Source organism: Salvia hispanica, chromosome 6 (assembly GCF_029641045.1).
Source record: "Salvia hispanica isolate PSC_SH4W2 chromosome 6, Shi_PSC_v1, whole genome shotgun sequence".
Classification (NCBI taxonomy): Eukaryota; Viridiplantae; Streptophyta; class Magnoliopsida; order Lamiales; family Lamiaceae; genus Salvia; species Salvia hispanica.
This window is the reverse complement of record NC_142697.1, coordinates 31,309,459-31,335,000: the sequence shown is the minus strand read 5'-3', so window position 1 is coordinate 31,335,000 and position 25,542 is coordinate 31,309,459. Positions and strand designations below refer to the sequence as shown.

Sequence of the window (25,542 nt, the reverse complement as noted above, 5' to 3'; positions counted from 1 at the left end):
ATTGTAATTTTGTATTTAAATTTTAAATTCAAGTGTATAGTTGTACTTGTATTGTTATATTTTGTAACTTGTAATTATATTTTAGAAATTTACATTCAAAGTTTCAAATCAATAAAATTGCAATTTTTTATCGTTATCGTTATCAATTCTCTTTGGATTTTACTATAGAATTGCAATAAAAGTTATAACTCTAAGATTTAAAAAAAAAATAAAAAAAAAAGAACCGGAACCGAACCAGAACCGCCGGAACCGGTGAAAAACCGGCGGTTATTAACCGGAACCGGAACCGGTGGTAACCGGCGGTTAAACCGGAACCGGATAAACGGTATTCGGGCCGGTTACGGTTCAAGCTATCGACGAACCGGAACCGGCGGTTTCCGAACCGTGGCCACCTCTAGTCTTGTCTAAATTATTTTCTCTCTTAGAGCATCTCCAATGGTCGGCTAGCGACCGGTTAGCCGATTCGCGGCGCTGGCCGATCGGCTAGTCGAACCATTGGAGGCGGCCAGCGGGCGACCGGCAAAAATTTCGGCGTGGGCTAGCCGAAAGCGCGTCGCTAGCCGAAGCGCTGGCCGCCATTGTGGCGGCCCGATCGGCCAGCGACGATTTTTTATTTTTTTTTAAAACCTATATAAACGCGATTTTAGTTTCATTTTCATTTGCACCACTTGTTTTAACGAGTTTTCTCTCTCTCTAACTTTCTGTACAAGAGCATCATCGAGCGATGGATCACAACAACAAGTCCAGTCCAGCGACTAGTGGATCTCAGACTCCCACGGTACCCGTGGGATCTGGATGGGGCCAGATGGGCGAGCAGATGGGCCCAGGGTTTAACGTCCCCTGGAATCAGCTGATGGGGATGATGGCCGGAGCGCCAGGGGGTGGGAACCAGGGGGGGATGCCGTGGGGTATGCCGGACGGCGGACAGGCCAGCGGCGGGCAGGGGTGGAGAGGTATGCCCCAGATGCAACAGATGATGGGTATGCATCCCGGGATGCAGGGGTCACCAGAGGGGGACACGGTCTATCGTCCCTCTCTGAATTTTTTGACGGCTTCGTCTCACACGTCGACCCCAGTGGAGACGCAGTTCACTGGCGATGACCTTTTGTCATTGCATGACATGGGGATCGATCTCGGCGATCCGGACACTCCCGTTCCAGCGGGGCGGGCCGCGGCGAAGAAGAAGAAGACGAGGGGGAAGGCCAAGGCGGTCGGCGAGTCGTCGCAGCCCGTTGTTGACGACACCCCCCGGCCGGAGGAAGTGGACGGAGGATGAGTACGCCGGGGTGGCCAGGGGGTGGTTGGAGGTGTGCGACGATCCGCTGGTTGCGAACAACCAGCGGGTCGTCAACATGTGGGCGAAGATTAGAGCTGCCTACAGGAGGCACTGCCCACACGGGAAGGACTTCAGCAGGGAGGAGGTCCGGAAGGGGTGGGAGCGCATCAGGGCCGCGGTCGGCCGTTTTTCGGCATTGTACGCCAACGCCCTCCGTCAGCTCACTAGTGGGCAGAATGAGGAGGACGCCCGGAGGATAGCCGAGAGTCAGTTCCCCTTGGCGGGGAAGTACAAGGAGTTCCACTTCTGGGAGTGCTATGAGTTGTTGAAGGACTCCGAGAAGTTCCGTGCGGGGCGCGACGCTGGGTGGCCGAAGAAGTAGAGGCTGAACTATACCGGCGACTACAGCGGCAGCAGCGGCGGATCCCACGACCTCCCCCCGGATGCTGAGGAGTTTCCATCCCCTCCTTCATTTGCTGGTCGCCCTCGCCCGGTTGGACAGAAGCGGGCGCAACGGGCTGCGAGGGGAGGATCCCCCCTATCGCCCCGCGAGGTCCAGTCCTCCGCCCTCCCACCCGCCCCACTCGAGTACACTCTCCATTCGCGTAACCAAACGCGGGATCAGATGTACAAGGTCTTCCAAGATTGGAGGACCGCCACTGACCTCACGGAGAAGATGTTTTTTCACTCGATGCTCGAGAGCATGCGGGTTGATTTGGATGTCGCGAGGGCACGGCTAGGGGGTTCCGACGTGGGCTCAGATACCACGGGTGGCGGCGGCGGCGGCGGCGACGGCGATGAGGAGTAGAGAGTGGCGGGGCTCGTGTGTGGAAGCCCTTTTTTTAAAAAAAAATCATGTACTTTGTACTTTTTTTGAATGGAATGGATTAATTTTCCCTTATATGTGTCGTAAATTTAATTCTGTAATTTAATCGTAATTTTAATTCCGTAAATATAGTATATTTTGAATTATTTTTATTGCGGCTGGCCTATGGCTGGCCTAAATCTGATGTGGCAGGTGGATTTTTAGTGCTGCTGACGTGACAGGGAGAGAGAGTGGCTGGCCTATGGCTGACCTATTTGCATTGGAGATGCTCTTATTTTACCATTTCTCCACTTTAACTATTTATTATTATTTTTATAAAATGATTGTGCAAAAGTGACCTGGACTCCTAATGGCGGACGAAGGGAGTAACAATTACTCCCTCCATCCGCATTAGGAGTCCCGATTGAGTTGGGTGCGAGTTTTAAGAAATGTTTGAGTGTGTAATAATTGGAGTGTGTGATAATGAAATGTTGGACCCATATGCATTATTATTTGCTTTATTCATTGGATGTGTTTTTACTTATGCTTTTTAGTGTTTTATTTTATAATATTTTTATTTCACTTTTTTATGAAAATATCTAACCGGGACTCCTAATGCCGGATGGAGTGTGTACAAAATGGTGAACCTAGTAGGCAGTAAAAAAACTCATAAATTTATTATTATTATTATTATTATTAAAAGTTCACTCTTAATATTAATGTCTTATAGATTTAAGATTAACATATTTCAAAAATTTTGGGGTTCCTCAAAATTGGGGGCCCTAGGTAAAATGTCCCACCATATATATGTGTTCTTCACAGAAAAAAAAAGGTGGTAAGTGGAGACGTTGAATTCAACGTATATCTGTCCCAAAATTCATAAAGATCTAACTAATGCATTAATAAACATTCTTTTGCTTTACAAAAGGCAACAGTTCACATAAAAGTTGGGTTTTGTTTTGCAAAATTCCTCAGTTCACACACAGAGACGTGTGCGATGAAAGAAACCAATTAATCATATGAAAAATGGATACAAAGAAAGAAGAAATTGATCTGAAATCATACAGAAAGTTAATCGCAAAATACAAAATTAGAAGCGTTACAGGTACAAATATATTTTTTATATTATAATTTTTAATTTATTTGATAATCTATATAACTAGTATTAGTATTATCTTTATGATTTATTTCATTAGTTGTTAGGATTAGAAATTTGATTTATTTCGCAAATCTTTTTATACCATACATATTATAGAGTGAAAAATTAAAATGATTAAATCATTTCCCATTTTCCATTTTTTTTTTCGTTTCGATACATATTAAATCATTAATCTATTTTATTTGCTCCCTGCTTAATTAACGAAACACTACGAAACTGAGGGAGTAATATATGAACACCTAACAAAGAATGAGGATGAGAATGAAGATAGTAAAGAAAGAGATCTAGAGATCAAATAATACATAATGGATATGACTATATGGAATTTAGTTTCTTTTCTAGAATTAATGTCCTAAAAGTTTAATTAGTTTTAAACTGAAAACATTCTCTTACAGAAATAACCTAAATGTTTGTAAAGAGAATATAGTATTGAAGAATACATACGAGAAAGGTACGTAGAACAGTAAATTAATATTTTAATCTATATTAAATTTCAATTAATAAAGGGGCCTAATAAATTTAATAAAAGATAATGGCAGACAAAAGTAGGATGGATAGCTACCTAACAAAGGGCCATTATGTGACAAAACACATGCCCATGATTTGCCTATAAATACAGAATCAGTGGCACCATTGTTCTCATCAAAATCCAAAATCTTAGTATCATATTTTCACAAGAAAAATGAGTTCCAAAGTGTTTCTTCTTCTTGGTCTTGTCTTAGCTGTGTCTCTTCTGATCTCTTCAGAAGTAGCTTCAGCCAGAGACCTTGCTGATGTTGATCCATGTATGCTGTTTCTTCCATATTTTATTTCCTCTCTCTCTATATATATTGTGTGTGTTTGTGTGTTACGTAATTGATTTTGTATATACTCGTATGTTTTAAAAGACATAAAGGCATAAAATCAAGTAGAATGACGTGAGTAAAATTATCATTTATATGACTAATTACTTGTACAATGTTATTTTACTACGTACTTTATCCGTCCCTCCTTAAGTGTTCATTTTGCCATTTTGATTCATACTCATTGAAAATCCACTTTCACTTTTTTTTTGGTATCATAAATACGTAATTATATATACTACACCATACACTAACTCATTTCACTCGCATATAATTATAAACTAATACTACCTCCGTCCCCAAAAATTTGTCTCACTTTGACCTGGCACAAGTTTTAAGAAATGTAATGGAAAATGAGTTGAAAAAGTTAATGGATTGTGGATCCTACTTTTATATATTAGTTTTATAATAATATGTGAATATGAAAGAGTTAGTGGAATATGAGGTCCACTACCAAAAATAAAAGTGAAATTGAATAAATTTTGGGGGACAGATGGAAATGGAAAAATGAGACAAATTTTCAGGGACGAAGGTAGTAATATAAAAATGAGACTCATATTCTATTAATTTTTTATACTCACCGTTACCATTCATAGGAGAGATAGAGTATATAAAAATAGATGGTGTAGTTTGTAGTAATTTGTTTTTTTTTTTTGTTTAAAACAGCCGAGGAAACTGATGGGCACAGCGGCCATGGAGGCGGCCACGGAGGCGGGCATGGAGGAGGCCATGGAGGTGGCCACGGAGGCGGCCACGGAGGAGGTCATGGGGGCGGTCATGGAGGCAAAGGTGGGAAGTAGTAGTGGTGATGCTGCTAAAATTATACTCCATTCGTCTCGGCTAAGATGACACATTTCTTGGCCGGCACGAAATTTTAAGAGTTATTGGTTCATGTGTTTAACTAGAGAGAGAAAAAGTGGGTGTAAATATTAAAAAAGAAAGAGAAAGGAAGATAAATATTTATCTTCCTATTATTTTATTTTGGGACAAACTAAAAAGTAAAACCTGTTATTTTATGTAGGACAGAGGGAGCAGTACTATGGTGTATTAACGTTTGTAATAATTTGATTGTTTATTTAAAACAGCGGAGGAAACTGATGGGCACGGTGGACATGGAGGCAGCAGCGGAAGCGGACACAGCAGTGGCGGCCATGGAGGAGGCCACGGAGGTCACGGCGGCGGCCACGGAGGAGGCAAGGGCGGGAATTACTGAAAACGCAGAACTAAGCAGTTGCTAGTGTGTATGTGACATGCCATAATTAAATAAAATGCTTGGTGTGGTTTGAGCTTATGTTGCACTTTTATTAACAAAAACTTGGGCACTAAACACTCAATTCTAAATTGTTTGATAAAAATGACTAACAAACAGTACAAACTTTAGTACTACTATATAACTATCTCAAGCATGAATTCGTAAATGAATGCCTACGGGTTTCTACACCACTTAATTCCGACTTCCATCCATCATTAAATATCTCATTAATTGATGTTTTCCGACTTCCATCCATTATTAAATATCTCATTTATTTATGTTTTGGGATGTTCATGATTAAATGTGTCAATATGTTAATTCTTTGTTCCATTTTCGGTTAAAAAATACTCCCTCCGTCCCATTTTAGAAGTTCCAGTTGAGTTCGGCATGAATTTTAAAAAATGTAGAGGAAAATTGGTGAAAAAAGATATTGGAATGTGAGTCCTACTTTTTTATATTAGTTTTATAATAAAATGTGAGTGGGAAGATGTTAGTGGAATGTGAGGCCTAATACCATTTATGGAATATTCCAACCCAAACTTTTAAAGTGGGACGGGTGAAGTAAAATGTCTCTTTATTTTAAGCAACTCGGATCTATGGCGTGGAAAGAATGACCCAAAACTTTATATTTATATTATACCTAGAAAAAGTAATACTTTGTCGGACTATTATTTTTAACAATAGAGGATTTAGATTTGATTTTATTCATTCCAAGTAGGGCTGGCAAATCGTGCGGATTGGGTCGTTATCGGGTCAACCCAATAACGACCCAACCCAATAAGGCCAAACCCGAACCCAACCTGTTAAGGAAACCCCAAACCCGAACACGAACCCAACCCGCCACCTTCAAACTCGGACACGACCTGGACACGACCCGAACACGATAACGACACGAACCACTTTGGGTTGACCCGACACGATAAGAACACGATATCGACCTGGACACGATAAGAACACGATATCGACCTGAACACGATACCAACACGAACCACTTTGGGTTGACCCGACACGATAACAACACGACAACAACCTAAGCACGATAACAACACGATTACATATTGCTTCAAAAAATGATCAAGACTTTAAAAAGCCATATAGCATGAAGATGTTCCATTTTAAACAACAAAACTCCAACAAAATCCAAAAAAACCCAACAAAATACATAACTTTTGTTCCAAATACATAACTTTTGTTCCAAAACCCAACAAAAAAGTTTGAAACAAGATAAAAGAACTAAAGAAGTAAAAAGAACAAAACAAAAAAGAGTGAAAATACTAAAAATTAAATTAAATTTATTGAATCAAAATAAAAAGAATATAATAGTAAAATAAATTATTTTATAAAATTATTTGTTGATTAGTTTTGCTAGTACATAATATCTGAATTAACGTTTTGTATCTATAAGTATAAATTATTTTTCATAAATTTATTCAAATTATCCTTTTATTCTAAACACTAATTGATTTAGTTTTATTTTTCACTTGGATCTCTCACGTACATTATATTATTTCATTTCTTTCGACTACTTTAATTTTTGTAATTTGAAATATAATTTGAAGCTTGTAATTTCAAATATTTTCTATATATTATAACACATGAAGAAATATGCAAAGTAGGGTCATTACATGGTCATTTAATATTACCAAAATTAAATGAATGAAGACATAATTATATATTTTGAATATATTAACTAATATACTTGAAGTGTCACACGCCTAGACGTTGATAGCAACAACCTTCTATCGGCGAACTAGCTCTTATGTATCATTTGATGCACTATAATATATAACAGATTATTAATCATAAATTAATTTTATAATATGGGTCTAAAATTTGTTGTGGTTTATCATAATATTTAAATATATCAATTTATATAGCAGTCATATAATTAAAGGATATGTTACAACTTACATGTTGGGTTCCACATGTTATCATCATACCATCTCTATTATGATATTATTACGCACTATGAAAATAATTATAAAAGTAATATTAAAATAATACAATAAATGAAATATTGAAAATATTGTGATTTATCAATTTTTGGAGCAAGTGCTATACATTTGAGCAAGTGCTATACAGTAATACTAATAATTTTTCATGATCTTATCAATTTTTGGAGCAAGTGGTATACATTTGAATGTTGTATTACTATTATATGTGTTGAGTCCAACAATGTCTCATCATTGAATGACCCATATTATAATGTTAATAATTTTAGATAGAATAATCAACCAATATGTATAATATTATTTTCAAAATTAAAAATTAGAAATTAATGATAAAATATCAATGGTTTCAAAAATAATATGAGAGAATTTCCTAACAAAAGAGTGTTTTCCTAATTTATACTTTGTAAAAAAAAGCAATTTATTTATCTTTATATCATTGTGATAGTTTAAATAAAATGAATAAAAAATTATTCCATTATTATTCCATTAAAATACTATGGATGGTTATTCTCTCTAAAATTTTATCTTTTAATAAGGGTCTTGGTACATATTGTACAACAATACAAATGAAAAATGAAAAATTATAAATAAGGTCAAATTAGTCACAAAAATATGTAATTAATGATGCTATCTAATCAAAATAAATTAATATTATCCTTTTTAAAATTTGAATGGCATTTTGTGTATACAATTTTTGCAAATTTTATCTTTACTCAAAATAAAAATAATAATATTAATTTTTAACGGGTTACCCGACCCGACCCGCATCCAACCCGCATCCGACCCGATTTTTTCGTGTTCTTAGTGGGTCGACCCAATAATGACCCGCATCCAATAAGACTTGATCCAAACCCAATAATTTCGTGCGGATTCGTGTCGGATTATCGTGTCGTGTCAAAAATTGCCAGCCCTAATTCTTCAAGTAGTATATGGTCAATTTATATTCATGACTTGGAATTTGTTGGACTATTCGCAGCGCCAATCTATTTTCTCCTCTCCGTGCAAAAGTACTATAGTAGTACACATTAATTGTTGATCGTACACACGTCGCACCTATAAAAGAATTATTTTAATATTTATGATATCAAATTAATACTATATATTATATTTAAAATTAGAAGTTTAATAAAATTATATATCTCACTTTTGAATTTATCAACTCTAATCATTAACCTATTTTTATCTGATGACAATAACCATATTTTTAGAAAAACCTAATTATATAATATAATTCTGTGCAATAAATTTATAATACAGTAATAAATTTAGACACTTGCATGCTGCAGAGTTGCAAATTCTCAGAATTTATTCCCTTGGGTGTGAAAGTCTTTTAAGATAAGATTGTCGAAGGTAAGTTGTAGTTCAAATGGTAAAACTAGTAGGCTGTAAAAGAATCATTAATTTCTCGTTTGTGTGAGTTGCAATTATATATACTAGAAGTATGTAATTTGGATATTATAGAGTTTAATGAGTAAGCCTTGGTTTTATGGCTCCTTTTGCTTGGAGCGGTTTTCTTTTCTAGTTTTGATTGGAGTGAGTTTTTTTCTCCTTTTTTTGTTGTTTTGATGTTTTTGTTTCTGATTGTACTCCGTAACTCGCTTCTCTTGCCTCAATCATTTCGAATAAAAAAATGAGAAATAAACTCTAAGAACCTCAAAAATCAACATTATTTCCAATGTTTCCAATCGTTACGAACAACAATTCCTTTTTTTTTAAAGATGGATTTAATATTAATGACTTGTAGATTAATGGTTAATAGTCTATAAACATATTTTAAAATTTTGGGGTTCCTCAAATTAGAGGCCCTAGGCAAATGTCCCACCACATAGGTGTTCTTCTCACAAAAAAAGGTGGTAAGTGGATTGTAAATATATTCCTAAAATTCATAAAGATCTTACCTAAATGCATTAATAAACATTGTTTTGCTTTGCAAAAGCCAAAAGTTCACAGATAAAGATTATTTTACTAGGCAAAATTTCCTCTGTTCACACACAGAGACGTGTGCGATTAGAGAAACCAATCATATGATAATGGATTAAAAGATACTATAAGAAATTGAGTTTAAACCAGATATAATTAAAGTTAATCACAAATTATAAATATTAGAAGGATTACATGGGGTATATCAACATCCCATAAAATTGTTATATTTATTATTTTATAAATTTACTGTGACAATACATGGTATGCATCAATGTTTTAATGATACAAATGGCATGTCACATAGATGAAATGTACTCATTTTCATAGATTGATTCCTATTTCATTCAGTCTTTAAGTCATTATATCTTTTGATAACAATCAAAACCAACCATCATAATCTCTTTAATTTACTTTTCTCTATCTATTTCACCTTTTCTCTACTTAATTAACAAAATACTATGGAATCTAAGGAATGAGCACCTCACTAAGAATGTGGATGAGAATGGATATAAATATATGGAATTAGTTTCTTTTTTTTGGAAGTACTAATATCCTAAAATTTTAGTTTAGTTTTTAAATTGAAAACATTCATTTATCGAAATTACTTATATAAGAGGATTAGTATTGGAACAATAAATTAGAGAATGATAGAACATCAAATATTTAATCTATATTAGATTTCAATTAAAGGGGACCTAATTAATAGCGTCGCATGAAGATCTTTATGAATAGATAATGGCAGACAATTGGATTAATTTTAAAAAGTAGGTTGAATAGCTAACTAACAAATGGCCTACTCACCACCTTATCCATAATGTGACAAAACACATACCCATGAATTGTCTATAAATAGAGATTTAGTGATAGCATTATTCTCATCAAAAACCAAAATCTTAGTATCATATTTTCACAAGAAAAATGAGTTCCAAAGTGCTTCTTCTTGTTGGCCTTTTCTTAGCTGTGGCTCTTCTGATTTCTTCAGAAGTAGCTTCAGCCAGAGAGCTTGATTCTGTTGATCCATGTATGCAATATTTTCTTTTTCCAACATACTATATACTATATGTGGTGTTTTTCTGTAGTTCAAGAACTAATTAAATTATTAAATAGAGAGAACAAGTTTTCGTAATTAATGTTATAAATACTCATATTTTTTAAAACTACTAAAATGAAAAATAGCATAAAATTAATCAAGTATAATGACATGAAATGAGTAATCATTTGGATAAGTTGTTAAACTAGTTTGATCATTTGTTTTACATAGCCGATGGGCGCGGCGGATACAATGGTGGCGGACACGGTGGTGGAGGAGGACACGGAGGCGGCCATGGAGGAGGACACGGAGGCAATGGAGGCAGCCATGGAGGCAACGGTGGCGGCCATGGTGGCAACGGAGGCGGCCATGGAGGCGGTGGAGGAGGTCACGGCGGCGGCCATGGAGGAGGCAAAGGTGGGAATTACTGAGCGCTGAGACTCACAACTAAGCAGTTACTACTTACTAATGTGTATGTGACATGCGATGAATAAAATGGTATGGGTATAGTTTGAGGCTCATGTTCATGTACTTCTATTATGTTTTATGTACTTTTGTTACTTACTTATCATAAAAAAATATATGATGGTTATGATTAAATGCTAATCCACCGTAATCCTGAGTGGTTGTACCAAATTTATTACTAACATTTGATAATTCTATTTAGTGATATTGGTAGTTAATATCACGAGTTACGAATGAATTCTGCGTATGCTGCAAACTAAAAACTTAGTGTCCACCTAGATTGTCCAACATGTTACACATAATTAATTCGATTTTGTTGGAATAGTAAATGTGGGGAATACAAAACATGATCAATGTTCATGATTTTTACGATATGTTTAAGTCTGTGGTTAAAATTCGAAGTTTGGCAGTAATTCGGGATATTAGTGACCGATATCTCTTTTATCAATTATATCATAGTTTTGTTTATGTACCGATTATATCCTAACCTTTAAACTAGGATCAATTTCTATTATCAAAATTTCACTTCAATCAATATACTCCATCTGTTCCTGAAAATCTGTCATTTATTTCCATTTTCGTCCGTCCCTGAAAATTTGTCACTTATTTCTATTTTCGCTCATCCTAAAAATTTGTCACCTTTCACTTTTACCATTTTTAGTAATGAATCCCACATTCTACTAACTCATTCACACTCACATTTTATTATAAAACTAATATATGAAAGTAGAATCCACGTGACACTAATTTTTTCAACCCACTTTCTATTACATTTCTTAAAATACGTGCCGGGTCAAATGGTGACGAATTATGGGGGACATATTAATTAAATAGTCTAAGGAAATACTTAACTAACTCTAATATATATTAATTAAATAACTTAATTCCTATTTAAAATATAAATAGAGTAAGTAGTTGGGACGATCGAACTAAAAACGTGTGAATACGGGACAGGGAAAATATAAAATTTACAATAAATATAATTAAAATTATGTTAAAAATAAAGAACATAATTATAATACTACACGATGGGTCTGGCCTGGGCTATGCATAGTCCTAGGCTAGGCTTGGGTTTGAAAAATGGGCCAGTTATAGCTTATTTCAACCAATGAGCCCAACTTAGTTTGCTTTGTTTCACTAATGAACCGAGCCTGAGTCATGCTGGGTTGTGTCGTTCCAACTTAGTTGATAACTCTTATGAGTTATACTTATGACTGTATGTCCATTATTACCCACGTAATCCAGTTGACAATTGTATGATTTTACGTAGGGTTGTCAAATCGTGCGGGTTGGGTAGTTATCGGGTCAACCCATTATCGACCCAACCCAAATAAGGTCAAATCCAACCCAACCTGAAATCATGGTCCCAATCCAATGAATTCGTATCGGATTCACGCGGATTATCGTGTCATCCAAAAAAAAGTTGGCCCTCTGTTAAATGTTAATAATATTAAGTTACTCCCTCCGTCCCACAAAGATTGTCTCGCTTTGACCCGGAACAGCTTTTAAGAAATATAATGAAAAGTGAGTTGAAAAAGTTAGTGGAATGAGAGTCCTACTTTTATATAGTACTAGTTTTATAATAAAATGTGAATAGGAATGAGTTAGTGGAATATGAGGTCCACTGCCAAAAATAGTAAAAAAAAATGAAATGAGACAAATTTTGTGGAACGAACGAAAATGAAAAATGGAACAATCTTTGTGGGACGGATGGATACTATACAATAAAATTAAAATAATTATTTTCTTAAATAAAAATAATTAAATTAAATATAATATTAAAGTATAGTAATATTAAATCTAAATGATTAAAATAATTATTTTTTTAACAAAATTAAAGTTAATATTTGTTTAATTTATAAAAAATATTAATTACTATTTTTAGTTAATAAAATTAAAGTATAATATTTTTTAATTAATTAAAATATAATAGATAATCCGACACGAACACACATGTTTAAGATTTGGATCCTTATAGGGTCGACCCACCATTATATTTTTACTATTTTGAGATATTCATAAATAGGGCCATCTTCCATTGCTTATAGCATTATAATCTAAAATTAAGACCAAATCTACACCCTTAGATTTAAAAATGAATGGATGAGATTGAACCTTACGAATTTCAATAAATAGTAGACAAAATATCAACAAAAGGGTAATATCGTCATTATGTAATCATATGATAATTTCTGTGAGTGTTTTATTATATCAACATAATGTATTACAAATATCAACAATATGACATAAGAATATCAACACTAGTACAAGAAAATATCAACACATATTTATTGAGATTTTTACATGGTTTTATTGAGATTTTTATATGCATTATATTGATATTTTTTTTATGTATTTGTTGATAAAAATCTGGTTAACAACATATACGAAAATTAAAATAAAAAAATCAAATTTCATCATCTGAACGTCGTCGGAACATATGCAATTAAAATCTCGTTGGAATCCTTGTAAATTATCTTTAATTTGATATATTTTTTGCAAAAAAATAATTTAAATCAAGAGAGTTACGTAAATTTAAAGTTTTTAGTAATTTTAATGAGAGGGAATTGACATTAATACCCTTTAATTTTATTTAATAATTTTTTAATTAAAAATATAATCCATGTGGCATTATTCCAACCACTAGATCTCCTAATCTAATGTCTAAGATTTAATCTTAATTTGTGATTGTTAATTAAATAGTTAGCAATTGATCATTCCCCCGTAAACATCTCATTTTATTTTTATCTTCTCCTTCGTGCTATTTAATTGTAAATAAAATTTTATATTTTAAGCAACAAAAGAAAAATGACTACAGTCTACTTGTCAGAAATATATGAGCGTGGAAAGAATGGCCCAAAACATTATTATTCATATACCTTGTAGAGGAAAGTGACAGCAGTATAAACTACTTGGCGACTTTATAGTATACTACCTACCAATATACTGACATTGACAGCAGTCAGCAGTATATTAACTATACTCGACTTTATATTATACCTACAAATAATACTTTGTCGGAACTCTATGGTATACTTTGTGTCACTTTCTTTATTTATATTTTTCCTCCGTGAGACCAATTATTAAAAAAATTAATAACTGTAAATCTAGATTTTATTATATTCCAAGTATATGTTAAATTGAAAAGTATTCTAAATTATAGTATTTATCGATAATGCAACTATTAGATTTGAATGGAATCTTAATAATCAATAATAAAATCGACAACATTCTTTGTGCAATAGAAAATTTTATAATATAACCAGTGCCATTAATAGAAAATCTTAATAAACTATACTCAAGAAAAAAATCAACATTATTCCAATCGTAACGAGAAATAATTCCTTTTTTATGATGGTTAATATTAATTGCATATATATTTAAGTTTAATAGCTTATAAACATGTTATAATATTTTGGAGTTTCCTAAATTTGGGGCTCTAAGCAAGTCCCACCACATGTGTTATTACCCACAAAACAAGGTGGCACATGGATACGTTAAATTCAATTTGAAACCAATTTTTCTACGTCCACAAGATTTCAAAGATCTCTGGTCACATCTAAATGCATTAACAAATTTTGTTTTGTTTTGCAAAAGTCCACAGTTCACACAGTGGCTCGACATTAAATTTGTTTTGTTGTGCAATATTCCCAAGTTCACACACAGCCTAGAGAAACTAATCATACTATGGAGTCAAAAGAAGAAGAAAAAATATGTTTGAGTTGCAATTGGGGAGAAAGAGAGTTGCAATTTATTAAATATGAATTGGGATATAAACATCACACAATATTGCCATTCTCCGTCCCGACCCGAAATGTTGTATATTTTTGTCATTTTGGTCCGTCCACAAAATGTTGTCCACTTTGTTTTTTTCTTTTTTCATTTTTGATATACCCACGTTCTATTATAAAACTAATACTCCCTCCGTCCCCGATTAATAGTCACACTTTTTCATTTCAGTCCGTCCCCAATTAAGAGTCACACTTCATTTTTACCATAAATAGTAAGTAGGTCCCACATTCCACTAACTCAATTCACTCACATTTTATTATAAAACCAATATAAAGAAATGGTCTCACATTCCACTAACTTTTTCAACCAACTTTTCTTTACATTTCTTAAAATTTGTGTCTGATCAAAGTGTGACTCTTAATTGGAGACGGAGGGAGTAATATACATTGGACTCACATTCTACTAACTTTTTCAAATCACTTTTCTTTACATTTCTTAAAACTCGCGCTAGGTCAAATGTGGAAAATACTTTGCGGACGGAAAGAGTATTTGTGAAGACTCAAGTAACATGGGACAGAGGGAGTAAGAGAAAACTAGAACGTTTACAAGTTGATCAATTATATTTTGAACGAAAATTAAATATATTGTGATCCCTATTAAATGTAATAAAATGGGGCCTAAATTCGTGGCTCCGAATACTTTATAAGTAAAAGAAAATGACTTTTGGATTGATTGGGAAAAGTAGGTTGAATAACCACCTAACAAAGAGCCTACTCATTACCTTACCTCAATACTATGTGACAAAAACACATGCTCAAAATATGGCTATAAATAGAGAACCAGTCGCAGCATCACACTCATCAAAAACAAAAATCTTACTCTCATATTTTGAGTAGAAAAGATGAGTTCCAAAGCACTTCTTCTTCTCGGCCTTTTCTTGGCTGTGGCTCTTCTGATTTCTTCAGAAGTTGCTTCAGCTAGAGACCTTGCTTCCGTTGATCCATGTAAGCAACATTTTGTTATTCCAAACAAGTTTTCGTAATTAATTTTGTAAACACTTATTTTTGGTAAAAAATATGAATGTGTACATGTTATTAATAAAATGTACAAATAATAAAATGTAATATAGTAGTAATAAACTCTTCCTTATATTTTTGTCAAAACACGTGAATAAAGAAGTGTTTCATTTCTGATGGGACAGAAAGTGGCTAAACTAGTTTGATCATTTGTTGTACACAGCTGAGGAAACCGATGGGCGCGGTGGATACAATCGTGGCGGTGGTGGAGGCCATGGAGGCGGCCATGGAGGAGGCCACGGAGGCAATGGTGGCGGCCATGGAGGCCACGGAGGCTACGGAGGAGGCAAGGGCGGAGGTGGTCATGGAGGCTACGGAGGGGGCAAGGGCGGAGGTGGTCATGGAGGCTACGGAGGGGGCAAGGGCGGAGGAGGCCACGGAGGCAAGCGTGGTGGGCGCGGAGGCCATGGAGGAGACGAAGGTGGCAACTAATGTCCCCATGGAAACTGAGACTCAAGAATTAAGCCATTGCTAGTGTGTATCTAAAATGCCATGAATAAAATGCAATGGCTCTATTTTATCTCGTGTTGTACACTTCTACTTCTACTATATGATGGCTATTAACAAAATCTATCTTAATTAGTATATCAACCGTTATTGGTCATAAAACAATAAATTCCACGAAGATCACTAACAAACTTGGATAGTCAAGCTAGTACGAATCTATGGTGAAATTTGGATGGTACTGGGTGTTCGGATCGAAGTTGGACTCCAACAAACCTGGTATATTGATGATGCACTTTGGAGACACGGTTGGTTGTGGTTTAAAAACTAAAGTACTTTAATATAAAAGAAAGCAAATAAACAAATTGCAGATTGAACACGTAAAAGAAACTATATGAGAGAAGGGAATTCCAGAGATTTACTTTCACAGTTTTGGTTTATATAAATTCCAACTACAACATCCTATCACGGTTCATACTTTACTAGAACGTGTCACATAAATATTGCACATGCGGCACGAAGTAGATGACACACTAAGGTCGTTAATCCTAGATTAACAACTCCAGAAAGCACTTAAGACTCAATTGTTCTCAATCTCTATCAAACGTGCCGTTTTAAGGGGACATAGTAGTGTTAACTAAGTGATTCTAACATGCAAATCCTTTTTCGATTACTTTGCAAGCCAATAAATCATCACAAGAATGTGTTACACAAATATGAAGCATTATCCACAACTTATAATTAAAACAAGCACTAAACAAAATGAATATTAAATAAATAGGAATTGTATAAACCAAAGCCACTACTAAAACATCCCTACAATTCTATGAATTTAGCTACCCATGAACAAATATCATAAACCATAGTTTGTTGGGAAAACAAAGAAAACATTAAAAACTAAGGTAATAGAACCCAAAGGTTGAATATCGTAGCCTTGATCTTCTCTTGCTTCCAATATAATTCTCTTGATATTAGAATGCATCAAAAAAGATCCTTTTGGTAAAGCTAGAGTGGATATTTATAGCCTCCAAGTCGTGTGGAATAATATGGCAATTCTTCAACATAGTATGACAAGTCTTGGAGAGAAAATAAAGCAAATTTTGTGCACCGCATTTTTCCATCGGGCCGCTAGACAAAGTCAGTGGTCGCTGGTCATCTTTCCGTAGCTTCTGGACTCAAATTAGTGGTCGCTGCGCCAGCGGCCGTATGTTATATTTTTTATATTACTATTTTAAGAAATTCATAATTAAATATTTAATTTTAATTTTAATTTTTATTCATTGGTAAATAATCCCTCCAACCGCTATTACGAGTCTTATTTCTTGACGGCACGAGTTTTAAGAAATGTTAAGAAAAGTGGGTGGAAAAAAATTAGTGGAATATAAGTCTTACTTATATATATTAGTTTTAAATGAAATGTGAATATAATAAGTTAGTGGAATGTGGGACCGTATTATTATTTATGGTAAAAATGAATCGAGACTTCTATTCATGGACACATTAAATAGAAAAACGAGATTGCTATTCGCGGACAGAATGAGTAAAAACTTTATATAATAAGCAACGAGGAAAGGAATGAAAATGACTACAGTCTGCTTTGTCAAAAATCTATGAGCGTGGAAAGAATGGCCCAAAACTAAGTATTTTTCATATACCTTGTAGAAGAAAGTGACAGCAGTATAAAGCTACTTGGTGACTTTATATTTATACCTACAAATATACTGAGACTGACAGCAGTATTATCTACTACTCACTCGACTTTATATTATACATATTATACCTACAAATAATACTTTGTCGGAACTCTATGGTATACTTTGTGTCAGTTTCTTTATTTATATTTTTCCTCCGTGAGACCAATTATTAAAAAATAAATAATTGTAAATCTAGATTTTATTATATTCCAAGTATATGTTAAAATTTTTGTATATATATTTAAGATTAATAGCCTACAAACATGTTACTATAAAATTGTGGAGTTTCCTAAATTTGGGGCTCTAAGCAAGTCCCACCACATGCATGTGTTATTTCCTACAAAACAAGGTGATACGTGGATACGTTAAATTCAATTTGCAACCAGTTTTTCTACTTCCATATGTCCCACAACATTTCAAAGATCTCTAGTCTTATCTAAATGAATTAACAAACTTTTGTTTTGTTTTGCAAAAGTCCACAGTTCACACATAGGCTCGACATTAACTTTGTTTTGTTGTGCAAAATTCCACAGTTCACACAGCCGAGAGAAACCAATCATACCATGGAGTCAAAAAAAGAAGAAAATATATATTTGAGTTGCAATTAGGGAGATAGAGAATCGCAAGTTATATATAAACAAATCACATCATATTGCTATATGGAGTATTTATAAAGTTAACTATCTTGCAATATTTGGCATTTTATCCATCATGCATCTCATGCATATTTTATTCTAATGTACAAATGGCATGGATAATTCTCATGTCAAAAAAACATCTTACTTATGGTGAGGCATACGGAGATAGATCTAGAGATCAATACAGTAGTTTTCTTCTTTTTTAAAATTAATGTCATCAAAATTTAGTCTAGTTTTAAATTGGAACCATTCTTTTATCAAATAATCTTATTTAATATTTTTTTAAGATGGAATGGAATGAGGGTGGAATAAAATAATGATGGGGTATAAATTGAAGATAGAAATGAAATGATAATTTTTTTACATTTTTGTTTCATTCTCTCCTTCATTGTACCAAGCAAATGATTTCTCCATTGGCATGTGAAAAGATGTCTCATTTTGCCATTTCAGAATGTTAGTGATTTAAAGCCTCATTTATCTTTTTCCATTATAAGTAAGTGGGCCTTACTATGTCTAAATCATTACACATTATGCTCACACTTTATTAAAAGTCCAATATATAAAAGTGGGATTCACATTTCACTAACTAATTTTACTTCGTAAAGCCAAACAATTTTTTAAAACTTACATCGAATCAAAATAAAACTATAAATGGCGAACGGGGTAGAAGTATGAATTACATTCCATTCCATCGTCTTGGTACTGGAGCAATAGCTTAGAGAAATGTACAACATTTTACATTTACAAGTGCTAAATTATGTTTTTTTTAGATCATTAAATATGTATTTTTATTAAAATTTAACCAAATGGGGCCTAGTTTCGTGGCACGGAATACTATAAAAGTAGTAGTAAAAGAGAATGACTTTTGGGTAAAGTTGTTGGAATAGCCACCTAACAGTGGTCCTATTCATTACCTTACCACAATAATTGACAAAAAACATATGCTCATAATATGTCTATAAATACAGAACCATTCGCTGCATCACATTCATCAAAAACAAAAAAATCAAATCCTATTTTTAGTAGAAAAAATGAGTTCCAAAGCGCATCTTCTTCTCGGCCTTTTCATGGCTGTTGCTCTTCTGATTTCTTCAGAAGTTGCTTCAGCTAGAGACCTTGCTTCCGTTGATCCATGTAAGCAATATTTTTTATTTTATTTTCGGCATATATTGGTGCTTGTGTGTGTTTGTTAGTGTAGTAGTACAAAAACTAATTTAATTGAGGGAACAAATTTTCGTAATTTAAATTTGTAAATACTTGCATGCAATTACAATATAGTATATAGCTTAAAATCAAGTATAATGACCTGAGTGGAGTTATTATTTCTATAACAAATGAGGTACTCTCTCCGTCCATTTAAATGTCATATATCTGGCCGATACAAGTTTTAAGAAATTATTAAACTTTATAAAGCAAAGTGAAGTAGAAAAAGTTAGTGAAATATGAGTCATACTTTTATATATTAGTTTTAAAATAAAATATGAGTGGAATGAGTTAGTGAAATGTATGTTCCACTTACAAAGTAAAGTAACAGTGAAATAAGATATTTATTGGCGGACGAACGAAAAGGAATAAAATGAGACATTTAATGACAGACAGAAGGAGTAATATATATATAACTCAAGTGGCTAAACTAGTTTGATCATTTGTTGTACACAGCCAAGGAAACCGATGGGCGCGGCGGATACAATGGTGGTGGCGGCGGATATGGCGGCGGAGCTAATGGTGGCTACGGAGGCGGCCACGGAGGCAATGGTGGTGGCCATGGAGGCTATGGAGGCGGCAATGGTGGTGGCCATGGAGGCGGTGGAGGAGGCCACGGAGGCTACGGAGGGGGCAATGGAGGCGGCCGTGGAGGCAATGGCGGCTACGGAGGGGGCAATGGAGGCGGTCGTGGAGGCAATGGTGGCTACGGAGGAGGCAAGGGAGGCAAGGGAGGCGGTCATGGAGGCTACGGTGGTGGCAAGGGAGGTGGCGGAGGAGGGCACGGAGGCAACCGTGGTGGGCGCGGAGGCCACGGAGGGGACGAAGGTGGCAACTAATATCCCAAGGAAGGGTTTATGAAGCCATTGGTAGTGTGTATCTAAAATGCCATGAATAAAATGCAATGGCTCTATTTTATCTCGTCTTGTACCTATTAACAAAATCTATCCTAATTAGTATATCAACCGTTATTGGTGATAAAACAAGAAATTCCACGAAGATCACTAAAAACTTGGATAGTCAACACTCAATCCTAAATTTTGTTTTAAGAACAAGAAGATCATTCGCCCATCTACGAGGATAAATATTGACGTGGACCTTAATTTTATTTGGATAATGGTTTAATCGCAAATGTATACGGCAAACAAAATGATCCTTCCTCCGTTTCATACTACTTGAAAGCAGTCATTTTAGAAAACTAATAATAAAGGAGCAGTTAAAGTGAAATAAAAAAATTAAAATAATTTTTCTATCTTATTTTACCATTTCCCCACTCTAATAATTTATTATTTCTATCATTCTTCTAAAATAACTAAAAAAAAGAAGTGTGTCAAGTAATGTGGGATAGAAGGAGTATAGAAGAATGTTACTCTCTTAGTCCGTCTTTTATAGTCTCAATTTGATTCGGCACGAGATTTTAAGAAATTACTCCCTCCGTCCTATTTAAGATGACACATTTTCCTTTTTAGTTTGTCCCAACTAAGATGACACATTTCCTTTTTTGGAAACTTTCTCTCTCCAATTAATACACACAACCACTTTTTTCCACCCCTATTAAAATATTCTTCTTTCTTTCTCTCTCTATTTTAATACCTTCACTCGTCTTTTCTCTTTCCAATTAAACACATTAATAAATAGCTCCTAAAATCTCGTGCCGGCTAAGGAATGTGTTATTTTAGCCGGGACAGAGGGAGTATTTGATTTTGTGAAGAAAATTTGAGAAATGAGATAGTGGAATTTGAGTCTCACTATTATATATTAATTTTATAATAAAATTATTTAATTGAATTATGAGGTCCACTTATCTAAAATAGAAGGAAGTAAATGATGTTTTAAGTTGTGGACACCTAAAATAATAAAATGAGTATTTTTATACAGACAGAAAGGATAATATTTCACTCCATTTTCTACTTAGAAATAACTATATGAAAACTTAAAAGAAGGATAGATTTGGTAAGTTAAAAGCATGAAACAGAATCAATATGGATTGCCATAAAATCAACGGATTTAAATATAATCAATGAAATGATTTAGGAAAGGAATAAATTCGAGCATAATTTTATAAATGTAATCCGATATGTATTACTGCACCGATCAACAAATAATAATTACTCTCTCCCTCTCGCTATTAGCGAGTCACCTCTTTTGATAGGACAGATGGTGTATAAAAGAAGGAAAAGTAAGGGAGTAAAAAAAATAAAGTAGGTGGAAAAAAAAGTAACATAAAGAGTATTTTACTTAAAATGAAAATGGTTCACTTTTGGTGGGACGTTCCGAAAAGAAAAGCGTTTCGCTTATGGTAGGACGAAGAGGGTATATATTTTAATTTTGAATTGAGATTAAAATTATTCTCTAGTAAGAATTTCTATATAATGAAATTTCTTATTTTCAATTTTAATAATATTTCAACTATATTTTTCTTGTCTCTCTAATTTTATCGGTTTGCATTAAAATTTATTCCCTCCGTACGCATTACTTGTCATTGATTCCTTTTCGATATATCTGCCAATACTTGTTACAGTTACTATTTTGGTAATGAAACTCACAGTCCACTAACTTATTTTACTAAAATTTTATTATTATAATACTCCATCCGTCCAAAAAAAATAGAAAAAAGTTGTAAATAACACGGGTTTAATGTATAATTGATAAGGTAAGACAGGGGGAGGAAAAATGTAATGCAAGTAGTGTTAGTGGATTGTGGGGTCCAAATTTAGAATGATGTGTAGAGTTAGTACCGGTTAAAAATTTATCTTTTTAAACGTAGTCTAATTTTGGCGGAAGGCCCAAAATGTTAAAATTTGTCTATTTTTTTGTGGATGGAGGAAGTACTAGCCAGTAACATATAAAAATAGAACATAAATTTCACAAACTTTTTCCACTCATTCTCATTTCATTTGTTAAAATCCGAGTCAGATCAACTTGTGACAATTAGTGGCATATGGAGGAGTATGTTATCATTTTACTCCCTCTATTAAAATGTATAAACATTTGTCATTTTTGTCCATCCATAAAATAATGTTCATTTTTGCCTTTTTTTCATTTTTGATAAGTGGATCTCGCTTTCCACTAACTCATTATACTTTCATTTTATTATAACACAAATAATAAAAGTAGAACTCATATTTTAGTAACTTTTTCATTCATCTTTCTTCATAGAACTATTTTTTAAACATTCGTATCGACTTAAAATGAGAATTAAAATTTTTTATAGACAGATAATAGTAGTACTCCCTCCATCCCATAAAAATATAGGCATATAATATGGCATGAGAATTAAGACAAAATTGATAAACTAAGAGATAATAGGATAATGATAATTAAAGTAGTGTTAGTGGATAATGAGACCTAAATTATTATTATATTGTTTCAATGGTGGTATAAGTCATAAATAAGTTAATATGTATAAGTAATAAATTGTGATATATTGTCATAAATAAAAATATTTTTATTTTTATGAAATAGACGAAAATAAAAGTTGCATATATTTTAAATTTTTGTATAGAAAATGAAGGATAATAAAAGAAAAGTCAATATTGTACACAAGACAGTGATAGCCGATAGGAAAGTGACAACAGCCAAAGCTATTTGAATGCCTTTGTCGGATTTCTATGGGCCTTCATAGAATGGCCCAAGTCTATTAAATACAAAGCCATTATTAAAACAGAAATTGTTTTTGTATTGAGGTGCTTTCATGGACCAATTAATGTACTACTAGTCGACTTTGTGTCTAGGTTCTTTATTGTGCCGACGAGACTTATATAATCGACTTTGCATCTAGTCGACTTTGCATCTAGGTTCTATATTAAAACAGAAATTGTTTTTTTAATTATCCTACTAAAATAACTCTCCCTCTGTTGGTGAGTAGGAGTCTTTTCGATATAAATTTTAAGAAAATATAGAAAAAAGTGAATGAAAAAAAATTAGTTATGTGAATTTTATTTATATATATTAATTTTAAATAAAATCTAAGTGGAATGAGTAAGTAAACTGTGGGAATTATTACCTTTTTTTATTATAAATGAATTGAGACTTCTATTTGCAGATAGACCGAAATGGAAAAAAGACACTTCTATTCATGAACAAAAAGAATATAATATTTTTAAAATAGAAAAAATATTATCTTTTTTCTTTATTTCTCTTCACTTAGTTACAAAACAACATTATACAAAAATTTTCATACCAAAAACCAATGTTAAGATGCATAGAGTAGTACAATTAAACAAATTTAATAATAGACAATATAGATATGATTAGATTTCGCATATGTTGAAAAGTCTTATAAATTTATCTCAGGACAGGATATTGGCGCATTGCAACACTTGGATTTAAACATCATTAGATTAGAACTAAAACTTAGTATTTAAATATTTATCTGTTATTCATAGATTAAATGTATATATATAAATATGATACATGTAGAGGAATGCATTATTCTTACAACCTTCCTTAAAATGATGACAAGTAACTCAATCTAAATCACTAAATCCGAAAAGGGACAGCTGTGCCAAAATACGACAGCGTTTTCAATTAATTTCTGCAAATTTTATTATTCCAACCAGATTCAACACAAGCACTAAGTAATCCAGAATTAAGCGATTTATGTTACCTGCTACCGCCGCTCATGAAATGAAACAATTCTTTAATAATTTGCTAAATATTGTTTTTCTATCATATACTCCTAATAATTTGTGGAATGTTTATTTTACTAATTAGAATTTCAATTATTTTTAATTCAGTTGCATCAGGGTAATTTAAATTCTGCTTACCTATTAATATTATGACAAATTAATATAATATCATCAATAAATTATTATTAAAATTATAATATAAACATATTAACTCTCTTATACTCTCAATTATAATATAAACATATTAACTCTTAATATGTCGATGTATAAAAATGAGGTGATTTCGTTATCATATTATATTTTTGATCTTGTCATATTAGTTTCAACTTTTAACCATCATGAGATAATTAAGAAAATTGAAATAGTATACCACATCCATCCCGCAATAATTGTCCATTTTGATTCCGGCATAGACTTTAAGAAAAGTAAGTTAAAAAGTTAGTGAAAGTAGACAATTAGTGGGAACAAACGAAAAAAATAAAAATGGACAATTAATGGGGGACGGAGGTAGTATTTGAGTTTCAAAATTACGGGATTAGCTAAAATCAATGAAAAGTTTAATTTTAATAACAATTATCCCTAAATTTAAATAAAAATGGGATTACAAATTTGATAATTTTTTAGTCAAAACAAATTAGAATTGGAATTATTAACTCCTGATCGAAATAATAAGCTCTAATTATTATTTCAAATAATAATGTGTTGATATTGACATTTTATCGATAATTCTACTAGTTAAAATAATTTTTAAATGAGAAAAATATAAGTAACAAAATTAATATTGAACAAAATACTTATTATATAACTAAAATCACTACAGCAAATTATTAAATACTAAGATTTTATTTCATCGACGACGACGGTATGGACGGTAGAGTAGTGCAACATTAATAAATTATTTTTAACTTTAGTCATTGTTTAAATTAATTCATGAGCATTGAACTGCATGAGTAAATTTAATTGATAGTGAAAGTTGTAGAAATTGATATAAAACGCTGTCGTATTTTAGCACACCTATCCCTGTTTCCACTGCAGCAGGGGATCCACCCCATAAAAGGGATGGATAGTCCATATTCATTTCGAAAAAGTACTGTAATTGAACAATAACATATTCAAGCAAGCCTAATTAGCTTTACTCACTTTGATCCACCTAAAACTTATCTTAAAGATTTATATTTTACATAATTCTCTCAATTAAAATTATTTTCTATAAAAAATATACTATTAAATTAAAAATAATTTTAATAGGATTCTTATAAAATCATATTTGCATATATAGGGTTCAAATCTATACAAAACTAATCTTAATACAAAAACGCAGAATAAAATTATACGTAGAGCATTTTTAGGTCATTGTTAGTTATTTTTAGGCTATTTTAATAAAGAATGACCTAAAATGATCTAAAAATGACATAAAACC

The 25,542-nt window shown here is 33.1% G+C and overlaps 4 protein-coding genes across 4 annotated transcripts; all 4 read left to right on the top strand.

The window, feature by feature from the left end:
- Positions 1 to 3,887: 3,887 nt before the first annotated feature.
- LOC125207829 (uncharacterized) lies at positions 3,888 to 5,373 on the top strand. Its single transcript, XM_048107329.2, has 3 exons — positions 3,888 to 4,025; positions 4,749 to 4,871; positions 5,168 to 5,373. Exons 1-3 carry the CDS (start codon positions 3,923 to 3,925, stop codon positions 5,293 to 5,295), a joined length of 354 nt encoding a protein of 117 aa, XP_047963286.1. The 5' UTR covers positions 3,888 to 3,922; the 3' UTR covers positions 5,296 to 5,373.
- A 4,718-nt stretch (positions 5,374 to 10,091) lies between these two features.
- LOC125208309 (uncharacterized) lies at positions 10,092 to 10,839 on the top strand. The gene is made up of 2 exons (XM_048107890.2): positions 10,092 to 10,230; positions 10,471 to 10,839. Exons 1-2 carry the CDS (start codon positions 10,128 to 10,130, stop codon positions 10,668 to 10,670), a joined length of 303 nt encoding a protein of 100 aa, XP_047963847.1. The 5' UTR covers positions 10,092 to 10,127; the 3' UTR covers positions 10,671 to 10,839.
- A 4,441-nt stretch (positions 10,840 to 15,280) lies between these two features.
- Positions 15,281 to 16,103, top strand: LOC125208314 (uncharacterized). Its single transcript, XM_048107895.2, has 2 exons — positions 15,281 to 15,440; positions 15,676 to 16,103. The coding sequence occupies exons 1-2, from the start codon at positions 15,338 to 15,340 to the stop codon at positions 15,942 to 15,944; spliced, it is 372 nt and encodes a 123-aa protein (XP_047963852.1). The 5' UTR covers positions 15,281 to 15,337; the 3' UTR covers positions 15,945 to 16,103.
- Positions 16,104 to 19,273: 3,170 nt separating this feature from the next.
- LOC125208312 (uncharacterized) lies at positions 19,274 to 20,409 on the top strand. The gene is made up of 2 exons (XM_048107894.2): positions 19,274 to 19,422; positions 19,948 to 20,409. Exons 1-2 carry the CDS (start codon positions 19,320 to 19,322, stop codon positions 20,328 to 20,330), a joined length of 486 nt encoding a protein of 161 aa, XP_047963851.1. The 5' UTR covers positions 19,274 to 19,319; the 3' UTR covers positions 20,331 to 20,409.
- The last annotated feature ends 5,133 nt before the right edge of the window (positions 20,410 to 25,542 follow it).

Excerpts from the sequence above, each read along its gene's own strand:
- LOC125207829 (XM_048107329.2), top strand. The coding sequence starts at position 3,923 with ATGAGTTCCAAAGTGTTTCTTCTTCTTGGTCTTGTCTTAGCTGTGTCT. Across the intron at positions 4,026-4,748 it reads CCTTGCTGATGTTGATCCAT|CCGAGGAAACTGATGGGCAC; the intron begins GTATGCTGTTTC and ends TGTTTAAAACAG. Across the intron at positions 4,872-5,167 it reads GGGCGGTCATGGAGGCAAAG|CGGAGGAAACTGATGGGCAC; the intron begins GTGGGAAGTAGT and ends TATTTAAAACAG.
- LOC125208309 (XM_048107890.2), top strand. The coding sequence starts at position 10,128 with ATGAGTTCCAAAGTGCTTCTTCTTGTTGGCCTTTTCTTAGCTGTGGCT. Across the intron at positions 10,231-10,470 it reads GCTTGATTCTGTTGATCCAT|CCGATGGGCGCGGCGGATAC; the intron begins GTATGCAATATT and ends TGTTTTACATAG.
- LOC125208314 (XM_048107895.2), top strand. The coding sequence starts at position 15,338 with ATGAGTTCCAAAGCACTTCTTCTTCTCGGCCTTTTCTTGGCTGTGGCT. Across the intron at positions 15,441-15,675 it reads CCTTGCTTCCGTTGATCCAT|CTGAGGAAACCGATGGGCGC; the intron begins GTAAGCAACATT and ends TGTTGTACACAG.
- LOC125208312 (XM_048107894.2), top strand. The coding sequence starts at position 19,320 with ATGAGTTCCAAAGCGCATCTTCTTCTCGGCCTTTTCATGGCTGTTGCT. Across the intron at positions 19,423-19,947 it reads CCTTGCTTCCGTTGATCCAT|CCAAGGAAACCGATGGGCGC; the intron begins GTAAGCAATATT and ends TGTTGTACACAG.